The 26,209-nt window shown below is 41.2% G+C and overlaps 2 protein-coding genes across 5 annotated transcripts; one reads left to right on the top strand and one right to left on the bottom strand.

The window, feature by feature from the left end:
* Nucleotides 1–2,887: 2,887 nt before the first annotated feature.
* nfat5a (nuclear factor of activated T cells 5a) lies at nt 2,888–24,690 on the top strand. Of its 4 annotated transcripts, none has more exons than XM_051383406.1 (12): nt 2,888–3,239; nt 11,598–11,726; nt 14,006–14,636; nt 14,765–14,948; nt 15,417–15,607; nt 15,727–15,899; nt 16,380–16,514; nt 16,647–16,699; nt 16,856–16,988; nt 17,337–17,521; nt 17,610–19,878; nt 20,011–24,690. In XM_051383406.1, exons 1-12 carry the CDS (start codon nt 3,167–3,169, stop codon nt 20,415–20,417), a joined length of 4,563 nt encoding a protein of 1,520 aa, XP_051239366.1. In that variant the 5' UTR covers nt 2,888–3,166; the 3' UTR covers nt 20,418–24,690. The 4 variants fall into 4 exon arrangements, with proteins under 4 accessions (XP_051239366.1, XP_051239365.1, XP_051239367.1 ...); XM_051383405.1 differs by having other exon boundaries at nt 14,762–14,948; XM_051383408.1 differs by lacking the exon at nt 2,888–3,239 and adding an exon at nt 13,395–13,457 and having other exon boundaries at nt 11,630–11,726; nt 14,762–14,948.
* Nucleotides 23,786–25,903, bottom strand: nudt7 (nudix (nucleoside diphosphate linked moiety X)-type motif 7). The gene is made up of 3 exons (XM_051383414.1): nt 25,551–25,903; nt 25,299–25,457; nt 23,786–25,221 (listed from the first exon to the last, which is right to left on the bottom strand). The coding sequence occupies exons 1-3, from the start codon at nt 25,752–25,754 to the stop codon at nt 24,868–24,870; spliced, it is 717 nt and encodes a 238-aa protein (XP_051239374.1). The 5' UTR covers nt 25,755–25,903; the 3' UTR covers nt 23,786–24,867.
* Between the last annotated feature and the right edge of the window lie 306 nt (nt 25,904–26,209).

The raw sequence follows: 26,209 nt of genomic DNA, 5'->3' as shown, positions 1-26,209 counted from the left end.
GGGCCACATAACCATATACAAAGAAGCTTTATCCAGTCTCTACTCGCTCATCCTTTTACTTTATGTAGTTATAATATTCTCTGTATGTCAATTTTCTGTTACTTATAATTATGAAATTTTAGGTAGAGGCTTTAAATAAGCCCATCTGGGTTTTCTGCCTCTCCCTGCATTTTACATTATTTGTTATCTTTGTCGTTTTAATGTAATTCTAATCTGTGCAAAATAAATAAATAAAAAATAAATAAATAAATAAAAATCCTCACAAATGAGTGGCAGCATTGTTACGTAATCCGAGAGTAGCTGCTCTGCACTCTGGGCTACTTTCTTGAGTTCCACTTCTGCCACTCCTCTTTCCTTGTGTAGTAATTCAACCACTGCTTTAAGCTCTGCACAATTTGCACCGTCTGAAACATCCTACATTCTTGTGACAGTGCCATGATGATGATTTACATAACAGAAGATTCCCAATGTTTTAGTGCATTAGCACTTGACCGCTGCTCCACAGTTTTGGGGAGGAAGTGAGTAGCTACGAGATGCTCATCATTGCACACTGACAGGGAAACTGGAGCCGGAGGAAGAGTCTGTTTGCAATAACCAAAATGAAAGTAAGCGTCTTCACAGTCGATTACTAAACCAGTTGCCCTGTTGAACAAGTGTCAGCATATAGAAGAAGCATGCAAGTGACTCATATTTCAAGTTTTCTTGGAAGCTGTGAAATATAAACAGTAGAGACCGCTCTCCCTGTCCTTCACAGAAATAAGAGAAACTGCTCACTCAAGCAGACAACCATTGCTGAGGCAATCTGGGACACAGAGGGGAAGGCCAATGATGGCTCTGACTGTTATGCTCTTGCTCGTTCTCATTGCAGCCGCTCGTTGACTATGAGTTGTGACATTCAGCTGTTATGGTGTGTCCATCAGTGAGCTTTTCCACAGCGCCCATGTGTCTAAGGTTTAGCGTTAGGCTACATGTGTGAAAGGAAAACTACAACATTGTCCGGCTGCACCAGTGGAGTTTGCACTGTTGATTTTTTACTAAATACCATTTTCAGGGTCATGAATTGACTCACTCACACTCAATGGGAGATGTTCTGTAATGTTAACATAAAGCTGTAAAGTACTGTATGATGCACTTGTACTTGTACACAGTCAGTATTTCCCTTTTATGTTGCTTTATGTTACTTTATACTTGCACTCCAACAACATTTCAGAAGGGAATGTTTTACTTTTTACACCACTACATTTATCTGACAGCTATGTTTACGAGTTACTTTGCTGATAAAGATTTTAAACAAATACAAATACAAACAGTTTAAACAAACGTGTAATTTATATTAGCTCCACATACCTGTAATAACATTAGAATCAGTAATAATCAAAAAATAAAACATTATGCAATGTAACATCGCCCATTCTGCTGCATAATCAGTAGCCTAGTTTTACTTTGTCACCTTGTTGTATTTATACCAAAGTAAGATATTCAATGCATATTTTTATTTTTAAATTGCTGCTTTTACTTAAGTTAAATATGTGAATAGTTGTTCCACCAGTGGCCTATATGCTGTCAATACTTACATACAGTATTTGGCTTGGAGTAGATTTAGCAAATGTACAGTACAGTTTTTTTTATAAAGGCTAAAACACAGAAACCTTCTATGAGGAGATATATATATATAGCCTATACTACCTGTCTACCTTACCAGAATATAACCATAAAAGGGCAAGACAACCCTAAAGACTCCTACAGGATGAGCGTCTATCTTAGCCCCTTCAGACCCGCCTTATGTTCCAAGGTTGTGAAAAATATAATAATGACTTTTTCCCATCCTTAATGCAACCAGAAATGAGAATCAATAAAACATTTTTTTTTAATCAAAACCCTTTAATTGTTATTTTTCATGTCCATTTCAATGGACATCGGGTCCAAACAATTCTTAAAACACCAACATCATATGACAACATCATACCTATTTTTTGTCTGTTAAATGTTGCAAAAACTAAAAAAGAAGCCCTTGTCAAGTGACGTCCATTGTAATGGACCCAGTAGTGACGGGTCGGTCGCAAACGATCCGGCTCTAAGAGCCGGCTCCTGATTGGGAGCCAGATCCGGATTTTTTTCCCAGATTTTCCCGTTTTTTCCTGTTAAAGCCGAGTGATTGGTCAAGATGTGTGGCGGCATCTGTGTATCTACACTGAGCAGGAGGGGGAGGGAGGGGTTACAGACACACACGGCACAGGGAGCACGTGAACAGGTGGGAGGGAGACCTGAGAGCGAGAGACCTTGGCTCTACATAGACAGAGACTACACACTGGAAAGGGCGAGGAAAATGAGTGACAGGAAACGTAGTAAAGTTTGGACACATTTTAATGTGATAGTTCGAAGGCAGAGTGTAGACTGTGCAAAGTTAAACATTTCATATCAAGCGGCTTTTTGTCTAATTAAGATGGGTCTTTGTTTTTGTGTTTTATAATTTATTATTGTAGCACTGTTCCATGTTGAGTGTATTAATAAATCCATATAAATACTAAACATTTGATATAAAGCATGTATTTACATTAGATATTCATTTTACACATAATTTGGTAATAAATTAATTTAAGTAAAAAAAAAAATATGAGGAGCCACTTGGGAGCCGAAAGAGCCGACTCTTTTTAGTGAGCCGAGCCAAAGGAGCCGGTTCTCTAAAAAGAGCCGGAATTCCCATCACTAGGACACAGGGTCTGAAGGGGCTAAATAACATATAAAATAAAAAAATATATATAAACACAAACAACCATAAAGTGAATAACACAGACAACACCATTGGAGCTCCAGCGGCCCACTGCGCATGCCCATACATAAAAAAGGGGAGGGGCCAGGAGGTGGGCCCACTAACAGGCAAGTGTGTAGTTGTGTGTTCGTCTCAACTTAGCACCACGAAATGTGTCTCCCTCTTCAGCAAAGACACACACACACTTAACGTGAGACGTGCCAGTTAACGGTTTTTTTTTTGTTGGCATTTGGAAGTTTTGTTTTCGTCGCCTTGAGTCTGTTTCGATGTTATACTCTGTGTATTAAAACATTCCGCTTGTTAAAAAAAAAAAAAAAAAATATTCATTGGCCCAAAAAAGCGACTTCGTTTCTTCCAAAGAGTGTCCGCTTCCCCTCCCCTCGATGAAGCGCTGCGATGCCCTCTGATTTTATATCCCTCCTTAGCTCGGATCTCGACCTCAATTCCCCCAAATCTCTATACTCAAAAGGTAAGATTTTACTAAATAAAAGCTCCTGTGGCGACACTAACCCGTTTTCTATCTGTCACGAGTGTCTTAATGCCTCACGTTAAGCCGCTAGCTCGCAGCAGCTAGCTTCTTTTCTGCTGCTAGCCAGCCTTGCTAGCTTCAAGTTAGCTGCGTTTGGGCTTGTGCATTGGCGACTACCTGGCTGGTTAGCTTGTCCATGTCACATGCGTAGACGACCACGATAAGGTTAGGTGGCTTGTCTGATCGGATCGATGTGATTGGATTTGTCCTTGTGTGTTTATATGTAGCGGGCTGATGGCTAGTATCGTGAGGTCGCTTTTCGGCCACCACATTGTTCCGTGGATTATCGTACTTAAAAGTCTTTCTGCAGAGAGAGAGAGAGAGAGAGGGTGTGTGTGTGTGTGTTAGCTTATATCCCGAGAGGAAGTCTAAAATGTACACGCATGTTGTTTTTGTTTACCCTCTTTGTGGTTTACTTTGGTGTAGTAGCCCCGTGTTGGAGCGTTGTTTTGGTCTATGGGTGGATGTGAGCCAGAGTTGTCCTCCTCACATTATCCGATTACACATAAAGATTGTAGTTACAGACACTTCCAAGCTTCTGGTCATGTCATACTCCCTGTAGGCTTCACAGGGGCCAGGGCCACTGGTGCCATCATGTATTCTGTCTGTAATAAGCTTTGTACACACGTCAGTCAGCTGTTATGTTGTTATTATTTGAGGGGGGGGGTGTTGTTTGTGCTTTTAACTTTAGTTGTGGTCAGCTGCGTTAGTGCATAATGTGCAGCACTTTGCAGGTTAATTTCCTCCCTGTTAACAACTGTATTAACTTCACATGTCTGTGAATCTGCCACACAACACTGGCAGCAGCTATCAGACTATTGCTTATTCATAAGTCCTGTATGTTTTGTGCTGCTCTTAAAGGGGTAATTTGAGATGCATGGGTTTGTGCATTTTGCTGGGGCACTGATGGATAGCAGGGCTTCCTGTGTTAGTTTACCCCCTGTTCTTAGATGTAGTCCATATTTTTGATCTTTAGTGGTTAATAGGTAGCACATATACCCAATACAATCTGTCGTTGGGGTGGGCAATCTGAAGGTTTTAGATTGATTTGATTTAAGGTGTCTACATTTGGCTTTTCAGGCGAATCCCAGAGATTGCTGTTTTTAATGTCCTCTTACCTGTTTTTTCTAAACGTCACTTAACCTCATTGACTAGTGGATCCGATGCAGCCAACTAGATGGCAGTGCTCATTGAACAAATTAATTCATGTGGCTTCAAAGTTGAGAAAACAGATTGCAACGTGGATTTTAGAGTGTGACTGCAACTAAAGGATCAACTATAGAAACATGGCGGTTCAACATGGAAGAGGACCCGCTCTCTTTGTAGATTAAAAACGGCTCATTCGAAATTAATGAAAACACAATTCTTATTTTCATTTTACTGTAAGACTGGCGAATGAAAACCTATTCAGATTATATTCCATATTCTTCCATTAGATCCTCATAAAAGTTACACACTGGGCCTTTAAATAGTTAATGCTATTATTTTTTTGTCCAGATTGGCCACCCATACTGGCTGATATGTATAGGGTGCTCATGAGTTAGCAGAAAGTGTTGCTCTGTGACCCTGAAATTGTCAGTTGAGCCTGCCATATGGTCACTGTATCACATGGTGACTGTTTATTTATATCTCTGGTGTGTGTGCTCACATTGGGGTCAAGTTAGCAGACATGCCCATCAAAGATATAGTGGCTGACCTCACCTACAGTATATCAGACTGTAAGTCAGTGAGGGGTCAGCTGGCCATGTTGGGTTTGGCTGGTCATGGTTTTTTTTGGCTCAAAATGAGCCAAACGTGAACCCTCAGTAGTGACCTATTGGACTCTCTTTAAAGTGGAAAATAAATATTAATATAAATAATTATTATAATTATTAATCTTTTAGCAGATGCATGAGAAAGCATCTCTAGGATTTGTATATCTTCCAACACTGTAACTGAAACTAATGATTTGATGCTATGTTTCTATGTGTCAATGTAAATAAGGGTCTGAATGCAATACCGTCAGCCATATATATTACAAAAGAAATGTTCACACCACGTAATTAGTTACAGAATGGCCACACATGACAGATCTTTTTATGGCATTGTGTTTAAAATATACATTGAAAGGAAATTATAAACACCTACTCAGTCTGGCTACAAGACGTTATGGCTGGGAACCTCATGACTCAGTTGCAAATTATTTAATTGTGTCAGATTTTATTACATAAATATTCCTACTGCATCCCATGTTTTGATTGTAATACCTTGTGTGTAGGAGAAACTACAGTGGCCATGAAAAACATGAAAGATCCTATCTATTGCCAGTGTTTGGTTTGTCCATTCTGGGCTACTGTAGAAACACGTCCCATTCTAAGGTAATAAAAACACAACAAATCTTATTTTCAGGTGTTTATAAATGAATGCAAACATACCTATGAATAGTATATTCCCATTCTGCCAATAGATTCTCCTAAATGTTTCATACGGGACCTGTAAGGGTTTCTGTTGGACAACATTAATATTTTACTTTCCTAAATGTAATGTGATTATCTTATCCTGCTCTCTCTTTAAAGTGTTTTCATTTAGATAGATAAATAATCCAAAAAGTTAAGTCTCAGTCAGCAGAGGAAAAACGTCTTACATCCGCCACCATCCGCATTGGGTAGATACCTCTTGCGGTATGTAAGAAAATATTTGTGAATCGTTGTATGAGGAGAAACCAGGGCTTGTTTTCTCAGCTCCAGAACAAGCCTTTTGTTGTGTGTCATAAATGTTTGTACAATATGAGAACCACCCTGCAAATTCATCATCGTGAACATGAAATCTGAATTTGTTTTTGTTCTGTTCTATTTCATTGCGCTTGAACGGAGTTGCATGCATCCATTAGGCTCTGTTTGCAGTCACCTGAGACATATGAGAAGGATTGAAAGTCCGCCTTGGTAATGATGCTTTAAAAGCTGCCTCGTAATTTTTATTTTTATTGACACATCCACATCTGGATGTTTGTGATTGTGTATTCACTGCACCTAGCCAGTGGTTAATTTAGGCAAGGATGACTTGTACAAAGCTTGTGTGAGAAAGGTCAAAATACATATGTCATGAATAACTGTATCTCTTGGGGGAAATGTAAAGTACATGGTTGTAACTGGGTTATATCTTATGTTGAAACCACTCATCTGGTTTATTCATCTCGGGCTACATAAGCAGGCACATGGAGACTCAAATAGAGTATCCAGCCATTTCTTGCCAGTATAATTCAGTTTCAAGGTAAACAGAGATGGTATAAATAGCCAAAAATGGCATTCTTTGTGGTTTGAGTGCAGTGAGTAGCTCCTTTGTCTGTACACTGGCTTGAGCATATCGTTATGTGTTCAAGAGTGTAATTAAAGCAGCCATTATTGGGCACTGAGATACATTCTTGGTCTGCATATTTTTTCATTTGCAACAAAAACATCGCCCTCGTGAATTGTCTATTCATCTGTCATCCCCCATCTTAGCCCCAAGCCAGCTGCAAAGAATAAAAATGGACTAGTGGCCTTGCCATTTGGCAAAACCTTTTGAGGCATGTGTAATGTGAGCCATGCATAACTATGAGATGAGGTAATTTAATTGTTCTAAGTGTAGGTTAAAGTCAGTCCGCCCCCTGGCTGGCTAGAGTTTTGCAGCCTACTTTTTTGGGCATACTCTGCTCCGACAAGCTTGCAGAGCTGTGCACATAAACTTGTACAGATGTCATCTGACTTCTATAAAAGCTAATGGAGCCCAACATCAAAAGCCATTCCCTGAACATTATCAGTGTCCAGTGTGCTTGTTGGGGGCAGTGGGAAGATACACACTTCAAACGAGATTTACCTGAGTCAAGACTAACCTTTTATTTTCTCTTGTAAACTAACTTTCTGAATCTTTTCCCCGACAATCAAACCAGTTCCCAGAAAGCCCATTTCTCTATTTCTCTTAAAACAAATGATATAATGTGTTTAGTCTGTTGTGTACTACGAGGACGTGTGGTACCCTAGAGAAAGCACCATATTCTGTCCATAAAATAAGAGAAGGGGGGGAAAAAGGACTTTTATAGTGTTAAGTGTTGGTGAATAGAGCTTTGTATCAAAGCTCAACAATGTTTGAGTCCCAAACGTAATGTGACGGTAGAATGAAATATCAATAACCATCAAGTACCAAAAGTGAGCACCAACCCGTCTGATTCGTCCTGCGTATTATTGTGATTGTTGTCCATTCTGTATACAGCTGTTTTACAACAATTAATACAATAAAACATACATTTGTTTATACTCAGGAGGGTGTGTTACCAGAAGTATTGATTTGATCTTCTTTAATTCCCCCCCCACACACACACACACAAGCCACGCCACAGTTTGTGTATACAAATATGGTTTTGCATCCTGTCAGTACTTGGGGAGTCTGGCGCAAGTAAATTCAAAACACAGAGTGAAATGCAGACTATGCATTTACATACACAAATAACCCAGAATGATTGAGCAACAATGCATGGTAATCAATTTGTGCTTGCACTGATTATCAACCTTATGTGTATAATAGATTTAGACTAAATGTAATATGTGACTACACTAAACTTATCAGTGCACATGTAAACAAACACACTGACAGATGGCAGACAATCAAAGTAATCTGTCATTGACTTTAATGGTCCTCCTCCCCATACTGACGCTATAAAATGCCCCTCATCTGGTAACATTGATCCATTTGGGTAGGTTTCCTATTAGTGGGATTGCTGAGAATATTTTAAACAAGCTAAAACTATGAAGTAGTACATTTTAGGAGTGTTACGCTTTCAGTGTTACTTCCCTGATTTTCAGGTTGGAGAACCTCCTACACTACTAGACTGAAAAGCAACCTTGCTACCCGTGAAGGGCTTTATAAATTAGCGCATGTGTCCTGTCAGTATGTTAAAACAATATCCTTTTTTGGATTATTAGCTTACCTCACTATACAAATTCAATTCAGAAGCCTACAATACATGGTAGATATTGTATGCCCATTTAACATAACCAGTTACATGACAACCGGGACAGCTGAGTGTAACTGCTGTCTTGAAAGTCACAAATATGAGCAGTCAGTAACCGGTTTGAATGGCAATAGTTGGGGAGAGAAGAGTTAAAACAGACAGTTCCCAGCAGTCCAACAGGGTTGTCTATGTGAAACAGAAAAATCTCTCACCCTTACTGCCTGGTTGATCACAACCTCCCTTCAGACAAGGCAAACAATAAAGTTATTATGCCTTTTCTGACTCACAGTTAATACCTGCTGGGATATCTTAACAACAGAGTATTGTTGTGGCCAAGATTAACTTTTGGTCGCTCCTAGCAGCAGCACAGCCCTACCATAAGTTATAACTTATACCAGAAACTCTTGACTTATGAGCGACTAGTTAAGAGTTAACTAAGGCCTACAATACAGTGATGTAAGCATGTATACAACTGTCTTTTTTTACTGTCAGGAATACTCACTTTTAGTCACAGGCACTCTTTTAGGATTCTTTCACACACAACCTGTTTGGTTAAAACGGACCCTGGTGTATTTTCCTTATTAGTGCAGTTCGTTTGGGTTGGTGTGATCGACCCCACAGTAATAATTCCTGAATAATTATGCCTACTTTTAGTCCTGTCTGTACGTCATTCTTCATAACATGCAGTTGATTTGCATACTAATAATGAAATAATCTTTGTGACACCAAAAAACATTTAAAGTGGTACATAAACTTCTGTTAGTGATTACAATTTAGTTTTCCTACATGGGTGCTAATGAGGCAGGATGACAATCATCAAAACTGTAACTTCATGTTTACTCCTCTTGGTTCATTCAGTTCATTCATTTGGTTCAAGTCAGTGGGACCAGGAACCAGACCAGAGATAAAATCTCATGTTGGAAACTCAGCTGACGACGAGTTAAACCTCCGGAAGCGTTGTTACATCCTTCATAAAAAATGAAATGAAAACAGTGATAACCAATGGCAGCATGCTGTACAGTTACTGTTTGAATGTTTAGGAATGAGGTGCGCTTGGATGGACACAGCGACAGAGACGTGCCAAGGGAATTCGAAAGTAAAGGTGTAATGTTTTCTTTAACATGATCTATAGATTGATCATTGAATCCATACATCAATTCAGATCGATGGAGCTTTACACCACTTGAGAGCATATCCTGTTTCTGTATGACTTGTCCTTGTCAATGTTATATTTTCATATGGTGCAAAATTCAGATTAATCTGCTCAGCTGTGAATTCTTACAAAATGGTCCTGTTAAGAGCATAGGGAAATATGTGTAAGCAGAAACTACAGACTGTTAAAATGTGTTACAGAATTGTATTGAAAATAAAATTCAACTGTATATTTCTGTTTGTGCTGCTTTGCTCTGTGACCTGCAAGTAACCGGGGAGAGTGAGTAACTTATATCCTATTCAGACATGCATTATGATGCATGTCTTCCAACCTGGCTTTGTGACACCCCCCTCCCCTCCGGCTTGTGAAGATGCCCAGTTGTCTTCATTATGTAACATATTTCAATTTTCTATCAGAAATATGTATGCAGTGACCCACTACTGCACTACATGTCGTGTTAGTGTGTGAAAGGTGATGACATTCGTTCATATGTGAATGCTGTTCATTGCATATGAATGGGTTCCAGTGGGGTTGAACACACATTCAGTAGACTTGCATCATATACACATCTCCTTTTGTGAAAGGGCCAATAGTCAAGACTGAGGTCATGTTGGGTTGCCAGTCAATCTGTAATACAGCCATGCACAAAGACTCTATTTTCACACCATGAACAAAGCACAACAGACACAGATGGAGGGCTCTAGTGAGGATTATGCACACTTTGCTGTTTGCTTCAAGAGCACATTAAAGGTCATTATATGGGCTGTTTTCATCTGGGTTTATATAGATCTCTTGTTTGGTATCCTATTTCAAAGTTGTGTAAACACTGTTAAAGTGAAAGTTCTCTCAGAATGACATTGTTACTGACAATAGTCTACAGATCTCACTGCGAACTGTTTCACTGAGAGACACTTTTTACTTTTCTGTCTGCACAGGACACTGTTCACAACAAGATCTGTGAATTATCACAACTCTATTTGGAAAGAAAGCTGCTCATGACAAATGTAATGTTTTGTTACTTTGCCACCACAAACCTAATGCCACTCAGCTCTGCTGTAATGGGATTTGCTGCAGGCTACATCTTCAAGCCCTTTAGATGGATAAACAAGTTTTATTGTATTTTTGAGGGAACTATCCTATAAAGAGAGATTCACTCTGGATAAGCAATAGATAGCCTCCATCTCAATGCTTTAATGTTTGCCTGTCTGTGTACCAGAGCACTGTGTAGATCTTTGTGTGAACTCTGGTGACTTTGTGTTGTCACTCCCCCAACAGCGTTGTTCACGTCACAGAACTGCGAGATCATGTGTCCTGTCAGTTTGACCATTCTGCTGGTGCCAAGTCATAGCTGAGTATCAGATGACTACTACACATGCTGGGAGCTGCCGATGCACAGCTGAAATATCCATGTCAGGGTGTTGATGGATCGCTGTTTCTTAGCAACCAGACTACCTAATAATGTGTTTATCTGCCATCAAATGTACTCCACTGTAGCTGCTGTGGTTGGTTTATAGTCTTCTAGGAAACCTCTTACCACCAAATATACAGGAATGTCTCAGTGGGTCTTATTACATTAAACTCCATGGAAAGCTAATTTAGTTTATCATAAGATAGCCTGTGTCGTGTCAGTGTTGACGGCAGTCTCTTTTCTTTTTACATATGTGGGTGAGGGGAGTAGTTTTGCTATTACCAACAGGATTTCCTCAAAACAAGTGAAATCAACTATTGACAGTTTTTGTGATGAAAATACATTGACTATTTCAAAAGATAAGTTGGGTCTTAATGAATTTAGTTCAGGACAGTTAGAATATTTTTTTTAAACCAGCATCTTGCTGTTATTAGTGGTACCAAATCTTGTGCTTCAGTCTGTCTGATATGGAACCCTTGAGTACGTATTAATGTATGCTTGATGTTCAACTTGTTAACCATCTTAAGTTAACTGACAGCAAAAGCAGATATTGTTTTAACCTCTTTTATGGTGAGTCATTTTACCATAAAGGTTTTTTTTATTTCAGTTGGCTCCACCAACAGATTTAAGGCAGAACTGCTGAACTCGAACCTTTCCACTTGTGAAAAGAGGACAGCCTTTTTCTAGTTACTTGGTGCTGTAACAAACAATACATTTGATTTATGTTTTTCCGAACCTAATTTATCTTCTCCTGCTCATCCTTTATGACAGAGTCGGTATATGACCTCCTCCCCAAAGAGCTCCAGCTCCAGCCGTCGTCCACCCAGACAGACCCAGCCACCATGAGCCAGAAGAGTGGGGGAGAGGCGGGACCTCCCCCCTCTGCAGCCTTGGCCTCAGGTGAGCTACCTGCTCAGTCCATGAAAACCATGATCTGGGATCAGTTTCCCCTTGCCCAAACTGTTACCCAAAACAGTAGGGGAGAAGAAACTAACATGGCCTTGTATCAGTGTCTGGGGGCAACTTCACCCTTTCACCAATTTATGAGACAATTAATATTTGAGATTCCTAAGGTATTTTAATACTGCAGGCAAGACGAGGCACAGTCATGTTAGATTTCACTCGGGTATATCAGGGACTTTGCTGGTTCCACAAGGCTATGGTAGTGCCAACTGAGGGTAGGGGGCGGAGTGTTAAAACAGATTTTAACAGATGGACTCAAATGGATGGTTTTTCAAATTTCCCATTATTGTGCTGTATTAAAGTAACCACCATTAGTGGATACCTGATGTGTCATTGTGTCAGTAAGTTTTCCCTGTTCAATACTTTAGATGTTTGTGGGACAAACATCTTCTCTTATAATCCTAGCAGCATGGGAAGAGGCATTGCTTACCTTGGCTTTGTGTGTTGGGCCTTTTTGATATTCACAGCAGCTGCAATAAGTGCCTGCAGCTCTTCACTTAATACAACTAATTGATTGAAAACAGATGTATTTAAAATGTAGTTTTAGACCAGCTTCTAATTCAGTTAATATCTAACTAATCTATACAATGCAAGTGGCAGAAATAGTGCCTATGTAATAAAGGTCATACACAGTCCTCTTTTCCTGGAAAGCTCTGACTAACAGCTCAAAGTAATGTTGAGTTTGCATTAACAGCATGCTAACATAGCTTGTTCTTTCTCATTTCATTCATTTTTGTTTTCAGCAGCACTTTACCCTGCTTGTGCTTTAATGTGTTTTTTTTTCACTCTGCTTTTTAGGCAGTTAGAAATATATTTAAGTGGTCCAGCTTTAGAGATGCAGCAAAAACCCATGCATCATAACCAGTGCTGCTGATCCACTATTGTCCTTTGGCTTAACTAATCATCTCAGACATCCCTCATGTTATGACATTATATGGCATTCCAGTGTCTGTGTGTTAACACTTACTTTCTTTCGTTTCGTTTCGTTTTAAATGCCTTAACAAGTGCCTAAAGCAGAAACAGCCTATGCACATTTGTCACTGAAACATACTCTTTTACATACTCATACAACAGTAGGCTACACGATTAATCTACTCCCATGTTTCAAAGCAACTTTCAAAGCGACATTCTCAGAAATTTGGAAGGTTTTGTCTCTTCATGAAACAGTGAAGTTGCCCCTAACAATGGTTGGACTGTCTTTTTTTAAATATCATTTTGCAAACCAAAGGAATATAGTCTGATCTTGGATCATGGTTCAGGGCAGCCAATAAACTGTGAAGGATTCTAGTCTTGAGTTTCATCTAGACAGCAAACTAACTGATCAACAGTCATGTTGGAAGAGAGCGCTTTTGTTAATGCTACCTTTTAACTATCCTGTCTGACCCAGCTGGCCTTAAGCAGTGCTGATCAAAAGCATGACTACTGTAATGTCCTTCAGATCATCATTAACCAAATACACATGCTTCAAAGTGTCTAGAAATGATCAACTTCAAAAGTTACTCCTTCCTTCAGTGTATTAACTCATCCAATTTACTGATTGACAGAAGTTGAATCTTGAATGATCAGCTCTCTTGTTGCTCATTGGCTGTCTCGTTTTTATTGCAGGAAGTTCCCTCTGAGGCAGGGAGTGTCTGCATATAAAATGGTCTGCAGTTCACTGCTCCATAGGTCAGAGGCTTGTTTATTCTGTCTCCATGGCTACGCTCAGTCCCAACCAAATCTTCCAATTGGCATGCGCAAACTACTGTTTACTACTGAATGCACATTGCACAAACTGTACTGTAACCCTGGCAAATTTAATTTGGCGCCACATTACCAGCTTGCAAATTTGGCTGTACAAGAAAGTTTGACCAGATTTTGTTATGTTTCTTTCTGGCAATGTGTATGTAACAATTTGTAGCTTGCTTTTGTTTTTGTAAACAAAGCATGTCAGTTTTGTCACATTGATTTTAATTGAGAAAGGTTTTGTAGGAATCAAAACATTGTGGGACCTATAGTACCCTTCTCAACTTTAACTTCAGAATATTTGATCAATGCTTGACAGCTCTCGCATGCACAGTGAGAGCACATAACCCACAATAGTCTGTTGAAATTAGAGTTGGGAAGAGGGGAAATCAATACAAATCATGCACAAATTCAGCTGCTTGAATGGGACTGCTAGCCTGCTCTGTGCTGAACATCTGTACTTACTTATTTATCTGTATATACTACTACAGATGCCACATCCTCCACCTCCAGCCCCTCTGCCTCTTCCTCCCTGGCCATGGGAGTCCCATCCACTGGCTCCTCTACCTCATCCTCAGACCATCTCAAGGTTCCCCAGCATCTCCACTCCACCGGAGGGGATGGAGCTGGAGCTTCAGAGATGCAAAGTATGGAGGGTGCTGTATCTGCCCCCAGCAGAGGCAACAGTGGAGCAAACACTGCAACAGGAGACATAGGGTCAGGAGTGTTGTCAGGGCTGGGAGTCCAGCAGCTTCAGAACACCCCATCAAAACGGAGGCCTGTGTTGAGCATATCCCCGCCACCTGAGGATCTATTTGATGACAGCCAGATGTCTTGCCAAGAGGAGCCTACTGTAGCTGGTCCACCAGGTCCAGACTCTGAGCATAGCAGCAGCATGTGGGCTGATGACTCCGTCTCCAACTTCAGCTTGATCAGCTCCATCTCCTACAACGACAACACAGAGGTGCCGCGCAAGTCTAGAAAACGCACCCCTCGTCAGCGGCCTGGCCCCAAGCCTGCTCCTCTGGAGGACAGCATGGATGTGTTTGATGCTGACAGTGCCAAGGCCCCTCACTTTGTCCTATCCCAGCTGGGCACAGACAAGACCAGTCCCATAGCCAGGTGGGGTGATCCTGTTTCACAGAATATCTGTCCAGGAATACAGAAAAGGCCTTTTAATTTAGTTTTTGGGGTAATAGAATTTCTTGAAGTCATATTAATGTCATCATGTGATTTTTGTTGCCCAGCAGCTCTCTTGAGTCAGGGACTGCAGTGAAAGGTGGGTCACTGTCTACTCAGTTCCCCCAGAGGAGTGATGGGAAGGAGCTAAAGATCCTGGTGCAGCCAGAGACCCAGCACAGAGCCCGCTATCTGACAGAAGGCAGCAGAGGGTCTGTCAAAGACCGCACACAGCAGGGATTCCCCACTGTCAAGGTTGGACAAAGAAAGCCACTGACTGCTTCTTGACACAGGAAATACACCTAAATTCAAATTGACTGCATAAGGCAAAAAGAAGCTCTAAGTACTGTGTGCCACATACGAATACTCATACCATTTCAGACGCATCTGACGCATTCACTCATTAATACCCATGAGCACATGAGCTGCTTCAAACTTTTATTTTTTATTTTACAAGTTTAACAGGGCAAACAGATAAAGGATCCTTACCTGTTATTGATACTTCTGGGCAGGGAAGTGAGGAAATAGCACCTGCCATTAATTCAGTAATAAGGCTCTTTTTTGTGGCAGCTTTACTTTTTATGCATTTCTTAATTACTCCATGACTGGTATGCTTTGGGCATAAAACAACAATATTCTTTATAGTGTTATGTTTTCTATTTTTTAGTAAAGGTCAAGTTATTTGTACACAATATCTTAGTTTTTTCCTTCTTTTGTCCCCAGTTGGAGGGTGTGAGTGAACCAGTTGTGCTACAGGTGTTTGTAGCGAACGATGCAGGCAGAGTCAAACCTCACGGTTTCTACCAGGCGTGCAGAGTGACGGGACGCAACACTACTGCCTGCAAGGAAGTGGACATAGAGGGCACCACTGTTATTGAGATCCCCCTGGAGCCCAGCAATGACATGACACTTGCGTAAGGGGTTATGGCGTTTTGTGGATGACTTGGGATCAGTTACATTTTTACACACTGTGATGTTTAAGAAGTACTAACTGTGCTTGTCATGTATTCTCCATCCTGTGTTGTTTACACAGGGTGGACTGTGTAGGAATTTTGAAGCTGCGTAATGCAGATGTGGAGGCCCGTATAGGTGTGGCAGGGTCCAAGAAGAAGAGCACTCGCGCCAGACTGGCCTTCAGAGTCGGCATTCCCCAACCTGATGGATCTGTACTTACTCTACAGGTCCCTTCATCACCCATCCTCTGCAGTGAGTAGTTCAGGCACAACCTGAACTGAAAGAAGAACAGTCACATTTCACATCTAAAGCAGGATTTATGTGTCCACGAGGATCAATATTGTCCAAGGTGTACGTGTATGCTCTGTGCAGACATCCTTGTGCCCTGTGTGGAACATAACCTCCAAGCAGAGAGTAGTATAAACAGAACTACTGCATGGCCTTGGTGTCGCAGCTGTCCGTCTATGCATCCGTTTGGGAGTATATTTAAGCCTTTAAGCTACAGGCACCACGAGGCATCATGAAGCTTAATGCTGGGGAATAGTGTTTCCAGTGATTTGTGGTGCCTGGCTTTTGTTAAATAAAGCATTTAGTATGATGGCAATAGATGATTTAGTTTCATCAGACCATAGCAATTTCTCTCTTTTTGTTTCAGTCTTCCACATGCCCTCTGGTAAACACTAGCCCGGATGTCATGTGAGTTTTGATTCTTTGACTTCTGTCATTCTCCAGCCCAGCCAGCAGGAGTGCCAGAGATCCTGAAGAAGAGTCTTCACAGCTGCTCAGTGAGAGGAGGAGATGAAGTTTTCATAATTGGAAAGAACTTCCTCAAAGGAACCAAAGTTATTTTTCAAGAGAACATTGCAGGTGCTTTAGCCAGCTTGATGTTGTCAGTGGTGTCAGTGTTGTCCTTGTATCTAATTTGTGCAGATATGGGTTTCTGTATGTAAACCTCTGATGGATAGTAGAATAACAAAATATTTGTTGTTTTATTTGTAGATGATAATTCCTGGCAAGCTGAGGCAAAGATTGACATGGACCTTTTCCATCAGGTAAATGCAACTGAACTGTTGTTTATAATCTTCTGTTTCTCCTTTAATAATATAAGCTACTGTGTCAAACTTCCCTGCTGTCATTAATCATTGATTGAGCATCTCTTCGTGAGATTTTTCTAACAATGTGATTGCCGTTGTGAATCTGTTTTACAGAACCATTTGATAGTGACAGTCCCTCCGTTCCACAACCAGTCAATCACTTCTCCCGTTTCTGTGGGAATCTTTGTGATGACCAATGCTGGTAGATCACATGACACCCAGAGCTTCACCTACACTCCAGACTCAGGTACCTAGTTCAGAATTTTGAGCCCACAAGAGGATGCTCTCATTCGGTAAAAGGTGTATTTAGGGCTTTATGATTATGGCTAATCTTATAATCACAATTTTAACATACTGTGACCATGTTATATGAAAATTAATTAAATTATTATTTGTATAGCGCCAATTTATAACAAATGTATAAATCCACTGTTTTCAGTTAGAGCAGATGCATTTAAATGAAAGGTTTCAATGTTTCTATAATCCAGAATTCGTTAATGACTTATCACATAAACTTAAATCACAATACACTCAAGGTATAGACTTAACATTAAGTCTTATAACATTTATCCTGTGTTTCCAATTTTACCCTCAGCTGATAACTCAAATATCCGGACAGTAAAAACAGAGGGACCCTCCCTGGTCAAGACATGTATATTTGACGGCCAGATCAAATCTTTATCTTCTGAGAGAACTGACTGTGCTAGTCAGCCTTCCAAACGACAAGAGGACACACCAATGGAAGTGTCGAGCAATCCACCGCCCACTGACGTCTTTAAGGTAAGATACCATTCATTCTGAAGAAAAAGGAATCAGAATTATTTCAGAATTGCAGTTGGTAACATTTTTGTTTCTTATCTTTTCCTAGCCCACCCCTGACCCTCTCGTCTCAGTGCAGCAGACCCTGGAGCTCAGCTCTAGTCCTCATCCAGGTGGAGAGTCCTTTCAGAGCCCAATGCCGCTACAACCTGAAGACGTGGAGCTTCCACAGGCGCCCCCTGTCTTCCCTAGCCTGGAGTCTCTAAGCACCATACAGAAGCAAGACATAGCCCCCACAACCTCCTTCCCAGTGTCGGGAGATACTACAATCCCTCCTGTGACACCCGAAGTCCCTCAGCAATTCCTCAGAGACCCTCAGGATAGCTTGGCTCCTGAGAGTTCTAATAATAGTGGTGGGGTTGTAGTTGTGGCCATGCCCCAGATAGCAACTCCCTCTCAGCCCCAGACACAACAGCCACCGGTTCCCCTGTTCCCGCAGGAAGGGGTGGCACAGCTGGAGAGGGCAGTAAGAGAGCTACAAGCTGGAGGTAACACCACGCTCCAGCAGGTTTTGGAGGCGGCTGTAGCCCAACAGCAGCTTAACTCTGTGCTGTACAGCCCCACACCTTCTGCAGACTCCCTTCAGCAGCACGTCCAGGAGAACATGAATAGCCTTAGATTAGGAACTGCAGATAATTCTCTATCGACACAGCAACAGCTACAGATACAACAGCAACAGCAGATACAACAGCAGCAGCAGCAGCAGCAGATACAACAACAGCAGCAGATACAACAGCAGCAGCAGATACAACAGCAGCAGCAGCAGCAGATACAACAGCAGCAGCAGCAGCAGCAGCAGCAACAACAACAACAACAACAAATACAACAGTTTCAACAGCATCAACAACTGCATCAACAGCAGCAAATCCTTGGTAACCTTCAGCATCAACAACAGCAACACTTACAGCAGCAACAGCAGCAAGTTCTGGGCAACATGCAGATCCAACAGCAACTTATATTACAGCCCCACGACCAACAGCAATTGCAGCAGCAGCAGCAAATCATGGAGAATATTCAACAGCAGCAACAACAGTTGCAACAAAATCAGCAACAGCAAGTCCTTAACAACATCCAACTTCAGGATCAGCAACAACAAAGTCAAATACTTACCAATTTACAACAACATCAGCTACAACAGCAGCAGCAACAGCAGCAAAATCAAGCGTTGAGCAACTTACAACAGCAACAACAACTGCAGGAGCAGCAGGTGTTGGAGAATTTACAGCAGCAACTCCAGGCTGAGTTGCTTCAGCCCCAGATCCACTCCTCCCCCCAAGTACAGCAGCCAGTGTCCCTCCTTCAACAGGCTGGAGAACTGCTCACCATTCAGACCAACTTCCCAACACAGCCTCCATCCCACACATCTCCCCCACAGCAACTCTTCCAATCGCCCAGGCCCCTGGCTGAGACCCAGGGCTCCCAACAGCAGGTCCAGGCTGCCCTGCTCCAGAATACACTGACTGTTCTGGCTAGTGGCAGTCTCAACTCAGAGCGGCAGTCAACGGGGTCAACCCTATACTTGTCCCCAAACCCTCAGTCGCAACAACAGCAACAGCCGCAGCTGGCATTCATCTCCTCCATGGAGACATCCAACCAGCCCCAGTCTGTTGCAATGTTTCAGAACCAACCCCAAGCTCAGCTCTCCCAAATGCAGCAACAGAGCACCCCCATGGAACAGCAGCAGTCTCCACAGCAGAACCAACAACAGCCACCACAGCTTCCAATGGGTCAGCAGGGCTCCTTGTTCCAAAGTATCCCAAACCACTCACCAGCTAACCCTGTCACTCAGAGCCAGCTTTCCCAACCCCAGCAGACAGGTCTGCTCCTCTGCACCACGGATCTAAACCCACAGGCTATTCCCCCAACTATTCTCTTCAGCACCCAGACCCAAGGCCCTTCCCCTATGGGGAGCATTAGCGTTGGAATCTCCCAGCCAGACCCAGCAGAGCCCATGTCCTTCCAAGACCAGAGCTTATCAGGCAGCAACTCGACAACCACTGAGAACCAACAGCAGAGCCTGTTCCAGGAACAGCAGCCAATGCAAGTGGGCCCAAGTTCCAGCAATATCCCAAGCAGTCAACCCGTGGAGCTTTTTTTGCCACAGACATCTCTGTCAAGCCTGCAGAGTGCTATTGGCTCACAGGAGCTGAACAACCAGGCTCCAGCCCCTGGCACAACCATCTTTGTGGTACAGGGTGGAGTGGGTGTGGTAGCCAACCCTGGCCAGCAGCCCCCAGAGCAGCTTTTCCAGACAACTGTGGGCGGGAATGTGGCGCCACAAGGACAGGCCAACCTGTTTGTGTTTGGCATCCAAAATGGTAAGATGATTTTGGTCTGTCTTCTTCAGTTGTTCATGTCCAAATGCTTCCTGAATAACTCCAGTGCCACCGCCACTGCCTTTATCTACTGTTTGATTGTAGTGATTATTTAAATTTTTCTCTTCCTCCTAGATTCGCCCCAGCTGCTCAGTTCCTCCGGACCCACCCTGCCAGCTCAGGGCCAACACCAGAACTCCAGTCACATGCAGCCTCTGTTGGACCAGCCCATGGCCCAAGCTGCCCCTGCGATGCAGACCACCATGCACAACAGCTTACAGAACACCCTTCAGGCACAAATGCAGTCGAGTTTAGAGAACGCCATGCAGACCGGCCTACAGAACGCAATGCAGACAAACACACAACCGCCTCTGCAATCCAGTTTACAGGCAACCATAGAAACAAGCCTGCCAACTCCAATGCAGACCAATCTACAGACACAGATACAGAGCAGCTTACAGAATCAATTGCAGGCGTCAATATCTTCATCCTCCAACATGGATAAAATTGAGGACCTGCTGGAAAGTCTACAGAAGCAGTGATGAATGTTTGGACCATGTGGGCACTAAGGAGAGTGAGTAATATGTAGCTGAAAGTTATACATCCTTACACCAACAGACAGAATGGCAGTGCGTGGTGTTTTGTGCCAATTCCACAAAACTAAGAAAAATTTAAATATTTAAGAATTAAATGCCCCTTTTACCTAAAACACAAATTATGAGCTCATGTAACTCCTTGTTTTATGGAATATTTATAATCAATTATAGCCATCATACATCCATTGTCCTTGAATTGATGAATCCGCCTTTGTTATTACCCCTCTTGCAGGATCAGAGAGGCCTGTAATAACTGCTTTATCCATCAGTCTCAGAAATGCAGTGTTTTGTTTGTTTTAAAAAATGTGAGCCTAAGAGATGATAAAAGCCTACCAGGTTTGGTGGAAAAAAACTGGAAAGAGATAAAGAATGTCAGCAACAGGGGAAATAGTAATGTGATGGAGATGCGACTGTAAGAGCAGGCAGAGTAGACGAAACAGCCAGCCATGGAGTGAATAACAGATTGCACATAAGTGTCAGATATAGGTTGGGTCTCACTTTGTTTGTGTGTGTGTGTGTGTATGTGTAAACTTCAAGCCTTCACTTCAGAGCGTCTATGAGATGTGTCTTCGTCTGTTCATCATGTGAAGCAACAGAAGAGGGTAGGGGGTTTATCTAGCATAGAAACAGGGATGAAATAATGACACAACCACTCAATTTAAACGTCTTTTTACAATGGATGATATGATCTTTTTTTTTATTTTTTGCAATTAATTAAACCTTGTGTTTCATATGTCAACAATTTGACTAAAATCTACTCTAAGAGTAAACTATTTAATTAAGTACTTTGATAGAATGTTTTGCCTTCATCATGTTTGCTGGCATGGCTGGACTCTGCAACTGAGCAGACTATCAGACGGAGGAGATATCAACTCCACCAAAAATGAAATAAACACTCACCAAAATGGATATCAATACATTATGGTATTGTAGGGAATTCCCCCATGTGCAGAAAGAGGAGGGACTGAGGGACTTTTAAACACTCGCAAATGAGATTCAACCTGATGAATAATGTGACTTGGGACCTCCCCAGTGTTTTCATACGTTCAGGCCTCATCGCCGGGTTTGCAGAAGCATTCTTGGTGAAATTTTACGAAGCATTGGACTATGTAGTGTGTGTATCTTTTGTTTTTGTTTTGTTTCGTTTTGAAGAAGTTGGTAACGCTTACCAATTTAACGTGGATAGAGAAAAAACTTTCCACTCGTGAAAAAAGGAGTGTCGTGTGGGTTTTATAAACATTTTATCTCAAGCACTTTATAACCTCTAGCTAATCCTTATATCCGTCCACAGCTCTCTACTGACCCAGCTGAATTTGTACTCAGAAACGTCCAGTTAAAAACACACAAAAAAAAAAACATAAAGCAGTTTCTTTGTAAAGGTAAATACATCTTAACCAAGCATTTTTACATTTTGTCATGTCTGAATATTTTTTAGGTCTAGGACAAATTTGTATAGAACGTCTGCTCACTGTTGAATTCCTCTTTGTATTCAGTCTCAGTGGTCCAGTCAAGTCTGTCAACAGCCATTCCCACTAAAGCATTGTCATTTTTCAGTGTTGGAGTGGTAAGTGGGCCTTTGTGTTTTACACACTGGCAAAACAAACTAAAAATACTGATTTCATTTAGTTTTGTGCATTGAAATGAAGAATTTTCATCGTGTTGCTATTTGTACTATTTACCGTTCAATCTGTCACTTGTTTTACCTTCTGTTGTTTTAAATATTTAATTTTTTTGTCTCAGTGTTGGTACCATGTGCAGGCTGGCGCCATGTGAAGTTGGCATCCAGTTACCCGTCCCTTGTGTTGTGAACAGGGGCTCACTGGTAAATGAAATCTCTGTTACATAGAGGGCACCATTTTGATTCTATCGATGGTGCTACGTACTGGAGTGATGGGCACTTCTGATGTGATGTTAGAACATAACAGTTTATACTTAATATCAACAGCACTGACGGTATTTGTTAGTTTTGGAGCGGAGATGAGTCTAGAGAGCTGGCTGTTGTTGTGGGGTCAGACTGGAGTGTGCACCCAGGCATACCAAAGCTCCTGTTGTGAATCGTCGTCACCTTGTCTCACGTTTGTCCTCGCAAATGTCCTCATAACGTTTACTCATTTAAATTATGCAGCTCTCACATGGATAGCAATTCAGCATGTTTTGTTCAAGTACAAGATTTATAAAAGATATGTAGAGGTACTTTGTTTCATGGATCAGTTAAACTCTCATTAACATTTCCACCAATTTGATATTTACATTTCTCATTAAAATTACTCTATTTTTTGATGCAAAATAACACTGCTGTACTTTCCATATCTACAACAGTAGCCAATTTGGCATTATCAAAAAAGCCAATTTTTAGAGTTCAAATGTTAGAATAGCATTGCTCATATGCATTTGTTTACATTTTCATAGTCATACTATTTTGTCCTGCGGCTGTTAGTGATCCATTTTAAAGTAACTTATCTTTTTTAGAATTTTGTATCCATGTATCAAAATGTAGAGTATTTTTGTAAAACTAAACTTTTTTTTGTTTTGTTTTGTTTTATGCTCATAGCACAGAATATCATTGCTGGTATGTTTTCCTGACACGTGGCACAGGTTTATTGTGAAGTGTATGACTGAACTTTAGAAATGTAATTAAGTGGACATCAAGCAAATAATGTTAGAAAGTAATTCAACCGTTTTAAAATTGAGTTTATCCAACTTGTATAACGTAATGCATGGGCTAGGTTTCTTGTGTGTTTTTGTTCTTCCTTTTTTTTTTAACATATATATACATACACACATATATATATATATATATATATATATATATATATATGTCATGCATCTCAAATGGCACTTTGACTCATCCATTAACTGTAGGTCAGGTTAGAGCGCAGTAGTGATGTTTCCAAGCATTCCATTCCTCCTGGGTTAGGGGAGTTTAAGAGCACATGATGTTTTGTGGAAGAAGTTGCGGAACAGTAATGCCTCTTAAAGCCATACCAACACAGAAAGCCAACCTGTGACTTCAGTTTCATGAATGTAAGTTTTACCTCATGGTGTGGACATAGAGCTTGCTCTACATCTAACATCGGACCAATTACAGTTTTAGAGAACATATATTTTGAGGCAGAGGGGAATGGGTGGGGTGGCACCAGATGTCATTTGTATCACTATACATTTGTCATATTGTTTTGTCTTGGACTGTGGTGTAATTTCATGTCCTCGCGTCCAGTCGTTTTTTTTTTATTTTGAGCAATCCAGGATGCTCAGTCTGACTCGTGAAATAGCCACATCCACCTTAAAAAAAACAAAAAAACAAACAAAAAACATGTGAAACATGAATTTATTGGTGGTGAAGATAGCACACAAATCTTTACTCAATATCGGTTTTGTCCTTCAGTCATGTAAATGAATATCCATGTATATTTAAATGTGAAATATACTGCAGGGGGTATCTTGAATTTCAATTGTGATGCTTTCAACAGAACTTTGTGTGCCTTGATAACTTAACTGTTACTCTGCTGTGTTTACTGGTGTCCCTTTTGTGTCACTGCTATTTGGCTCCATGTCCTTTTTATTCACTGTTTAACATCAGGACAGTTTTCATGATTTGAATTTTTATTTTATAAACACAAGCATAACCATAGCCCACACTGATGTATTTTATAAACCTTTTCTCTTGGAAATCCATTACAAGATATCAGAGTAAGTACTCTACAACATAATATTGTGCAGCTTCACCAGTGAATTGTCAAATTGTTATTTTCTGTTGAAAATGTTTTTTTTTTGTTTTTTTCATGCCTCATGAGATTTGTACATGTGAGGTAAAAGGGACGAGACAGTGGAGATTGTTTTATGGAGAGCTTTCTTGTGTTGATGTGCTTGTCAACATTACTATTGTTGCTGTGAAATGCTTGATCAAAAGGAGCAACCATGATAAATTAACTGTTAAATTGCCAATAGTGTGAGCTGTATCTTGTGTGTAATCAGTTTGCTCACTTTTCCTAGTTCGCTTTCTATTTCACATTCTCCAACAGTTCTGTTGTATCCGTTCTGTGTAGCTTGAGCTTTAGTATCTAGCCTTAAAACCCTGCAGTCGGGATAAAGGTCAACCCCAGTGTGTTATCATACATCTGAACTATTATTAACATGTAATTTGCCTTGGTCTGGACATTTGTATACTCTTCTGTTTATATCTGTAATCCTGCTGCTACATTAAATGAATTAATAAAAACCTGAGTGTCTAGATCTGCTTATTTTTTAGATGCAGGAGTTATAAAAAAAAGTTATTAGTAAGGTTTCACATTGCACTTTAATCCCCACAATTAATACAGTAAATCAATACTATTTGATTATATAACAAATCTGTCTTGTATTGGCACAAATGTGTCACTAACATTGTAAATACTGGTCATAGTTTACTAATTCTTCTATGTAGAATCTGTTGGAAGAAAGACGACGGATCCTCAGAGTCAAAACCAACATCAAACTCAGGCTTTTTCCTGAGAGCGAGGGCAGCAACCAGTATGGCCAACATGGCAGTCAGTCCCCATATGTGATACTGGGTTCCTGAACCGGGGTCCACAAAGTGAAAAGAGTGCATCGGCCCCACCATCCCAGCAGCCCCGTGGGCAGTACAATGGTCCTTCTCGCTGGTGAAGAACTCCAGAGGGACTTGGAACACGGCGCTGACCTCAGCTGGGTTCGGATGGGGACAGAAGGACTCCTCTATGAATCCAACAACCGGGGTCACCAACAAACCACCCTGTTGAAAGAGATAAAGATTGGAAGTATGAGGAAGAGATGGTGCCTTGAGATGGAAGAATATGTTTACTGTCCTACCTTACTGATGATGGGGAAGAGTCTACAGACCACCTGAACCTCCTCTGGTGGTAGACCTATCTCCTCCTGTGCCTCTCTCAGTGCTGTGTCCACATCATCTCTGTCACTGGGGTCCCTCTTCCCGCCGGGGAAACACACCTCACCAGCACTGGACCTCAGCTACGGTCACACACCAGTCACTCAAAAGTTAACTTCAACAAAAGACAACATTATTACATCCTCCATCCAGTTGATATACATTTCACCGGATACCTGTTTGGAGCGCAGGGTCATCAAGGTGTGCAGCTCTCCTTTCTTCACAAACAGTGGGATCAGCACAGAGGCTTTGGGCAGCACCGGGACGAATGAGAACTTGTTTCCAATGTCGAACTGCTTTAAAATGTCCATCGTCTCCTCTTTAATGTGCATGGTTGCACCGCTGATCGTAAATATTAAAGCAGAGCACTGCACGAGCATTTAAAGTAATTAAACTGGAAGCCAACAAGTGGAAAAAATAGTCGTATACAGTAGAAAACCGTATTTTAAGGTCCCTCTAACTCTAATGTTGACGAGTTCTTCCTGTTTACATGACGGCTTGGCGACTGTTTTGCAGGGATGACGTCGGTTATAGCTGCTGTAAACCACGCCCCCCCCCCGTCATGACACAACCTATGGTGGCTGAGGAAGACCATAAACCTAAGCAGCAAAGACATAAAGATAACCTCGTCTATGCATTTTAATCATTAATTTAATGGGTGCAAACAAAAGATGACAGGAAAACTAAATAATTAGAAAAAATAAATATTTAAATGTGTTTTAGCAATTATTAAGTATAAATAAGGAGGATACACTATGAATTGTGTTGCCCTCACTGCTAAAAACATAATTTTTCATAAATGTTGATATTACTTTGTTATCTATGAACATAAAAA

The sequence above is a fragment of the Dicentrarchus labrax genome, unplaced genomic scaffold (assembly GCF_905237075.1).
Source record: "Dicentrarchus labrax unplaced genomic scaffold, dlabrax2021, whole genome shotgun sequence".
In the NCBI taxonomy this organism is placed as follows: Eukaryota; Metazoa; Chordata; class Actinopteri; family Moronidae; genus Dicentrarchus; species Dicentrarchus labrax.
This window is presented reverse-complemented; position numbering and strand designations above follow the sequence as displayed.

Excerpts from the sequence above, each read along its gene's own strand:
- nfat5a (XM_051383405.1), top strand. The coding sequence starts at position 3,167 with ATGCCCTCTGATTTTATATCCCTCCTTAGCTCGGATCTCGACCTCAAT. Across the intron at positions 14,949-15,416 it reads AGGGATTCCCCACTGTCAAG|TTGGAGGGTGTGAGTGAACC; the intron begins GTTGGACAAAGA and ends TTTTGTCCCCAG. Across the intron at positions 16,515-16,646 it reads TTTTCAAGAGAACATTGCAG|ATGATAATTCCTGGCAAGCT; the intron begins GTGCTTTAGCCA and ends TTTTATTTGTAG.
- nudt7 (XM_051383414.1), bottom strand. The coding sequence starts at position 25,754 with ATGCTCGTGCAGTGCTCTGCTTTAATATTTACGATCAGCGGTGCAACC. Across the intron at positions 25,458-25,550 it reads TGACCCTGCGCTCCAAACAG|CTGAGGTCCAGTGCTGGTGA; the intron begins GTATCCGGTGAA and ends GTGTGACCGTAG. Across the intron at positions 25,222-25,298 it reads TCTTCCCCATCATCAGTAAG|GGTGGTTTGTTGGTGACCCC; the intron begins GTAGGACAGTAA and ends CTCTTTCAACAG.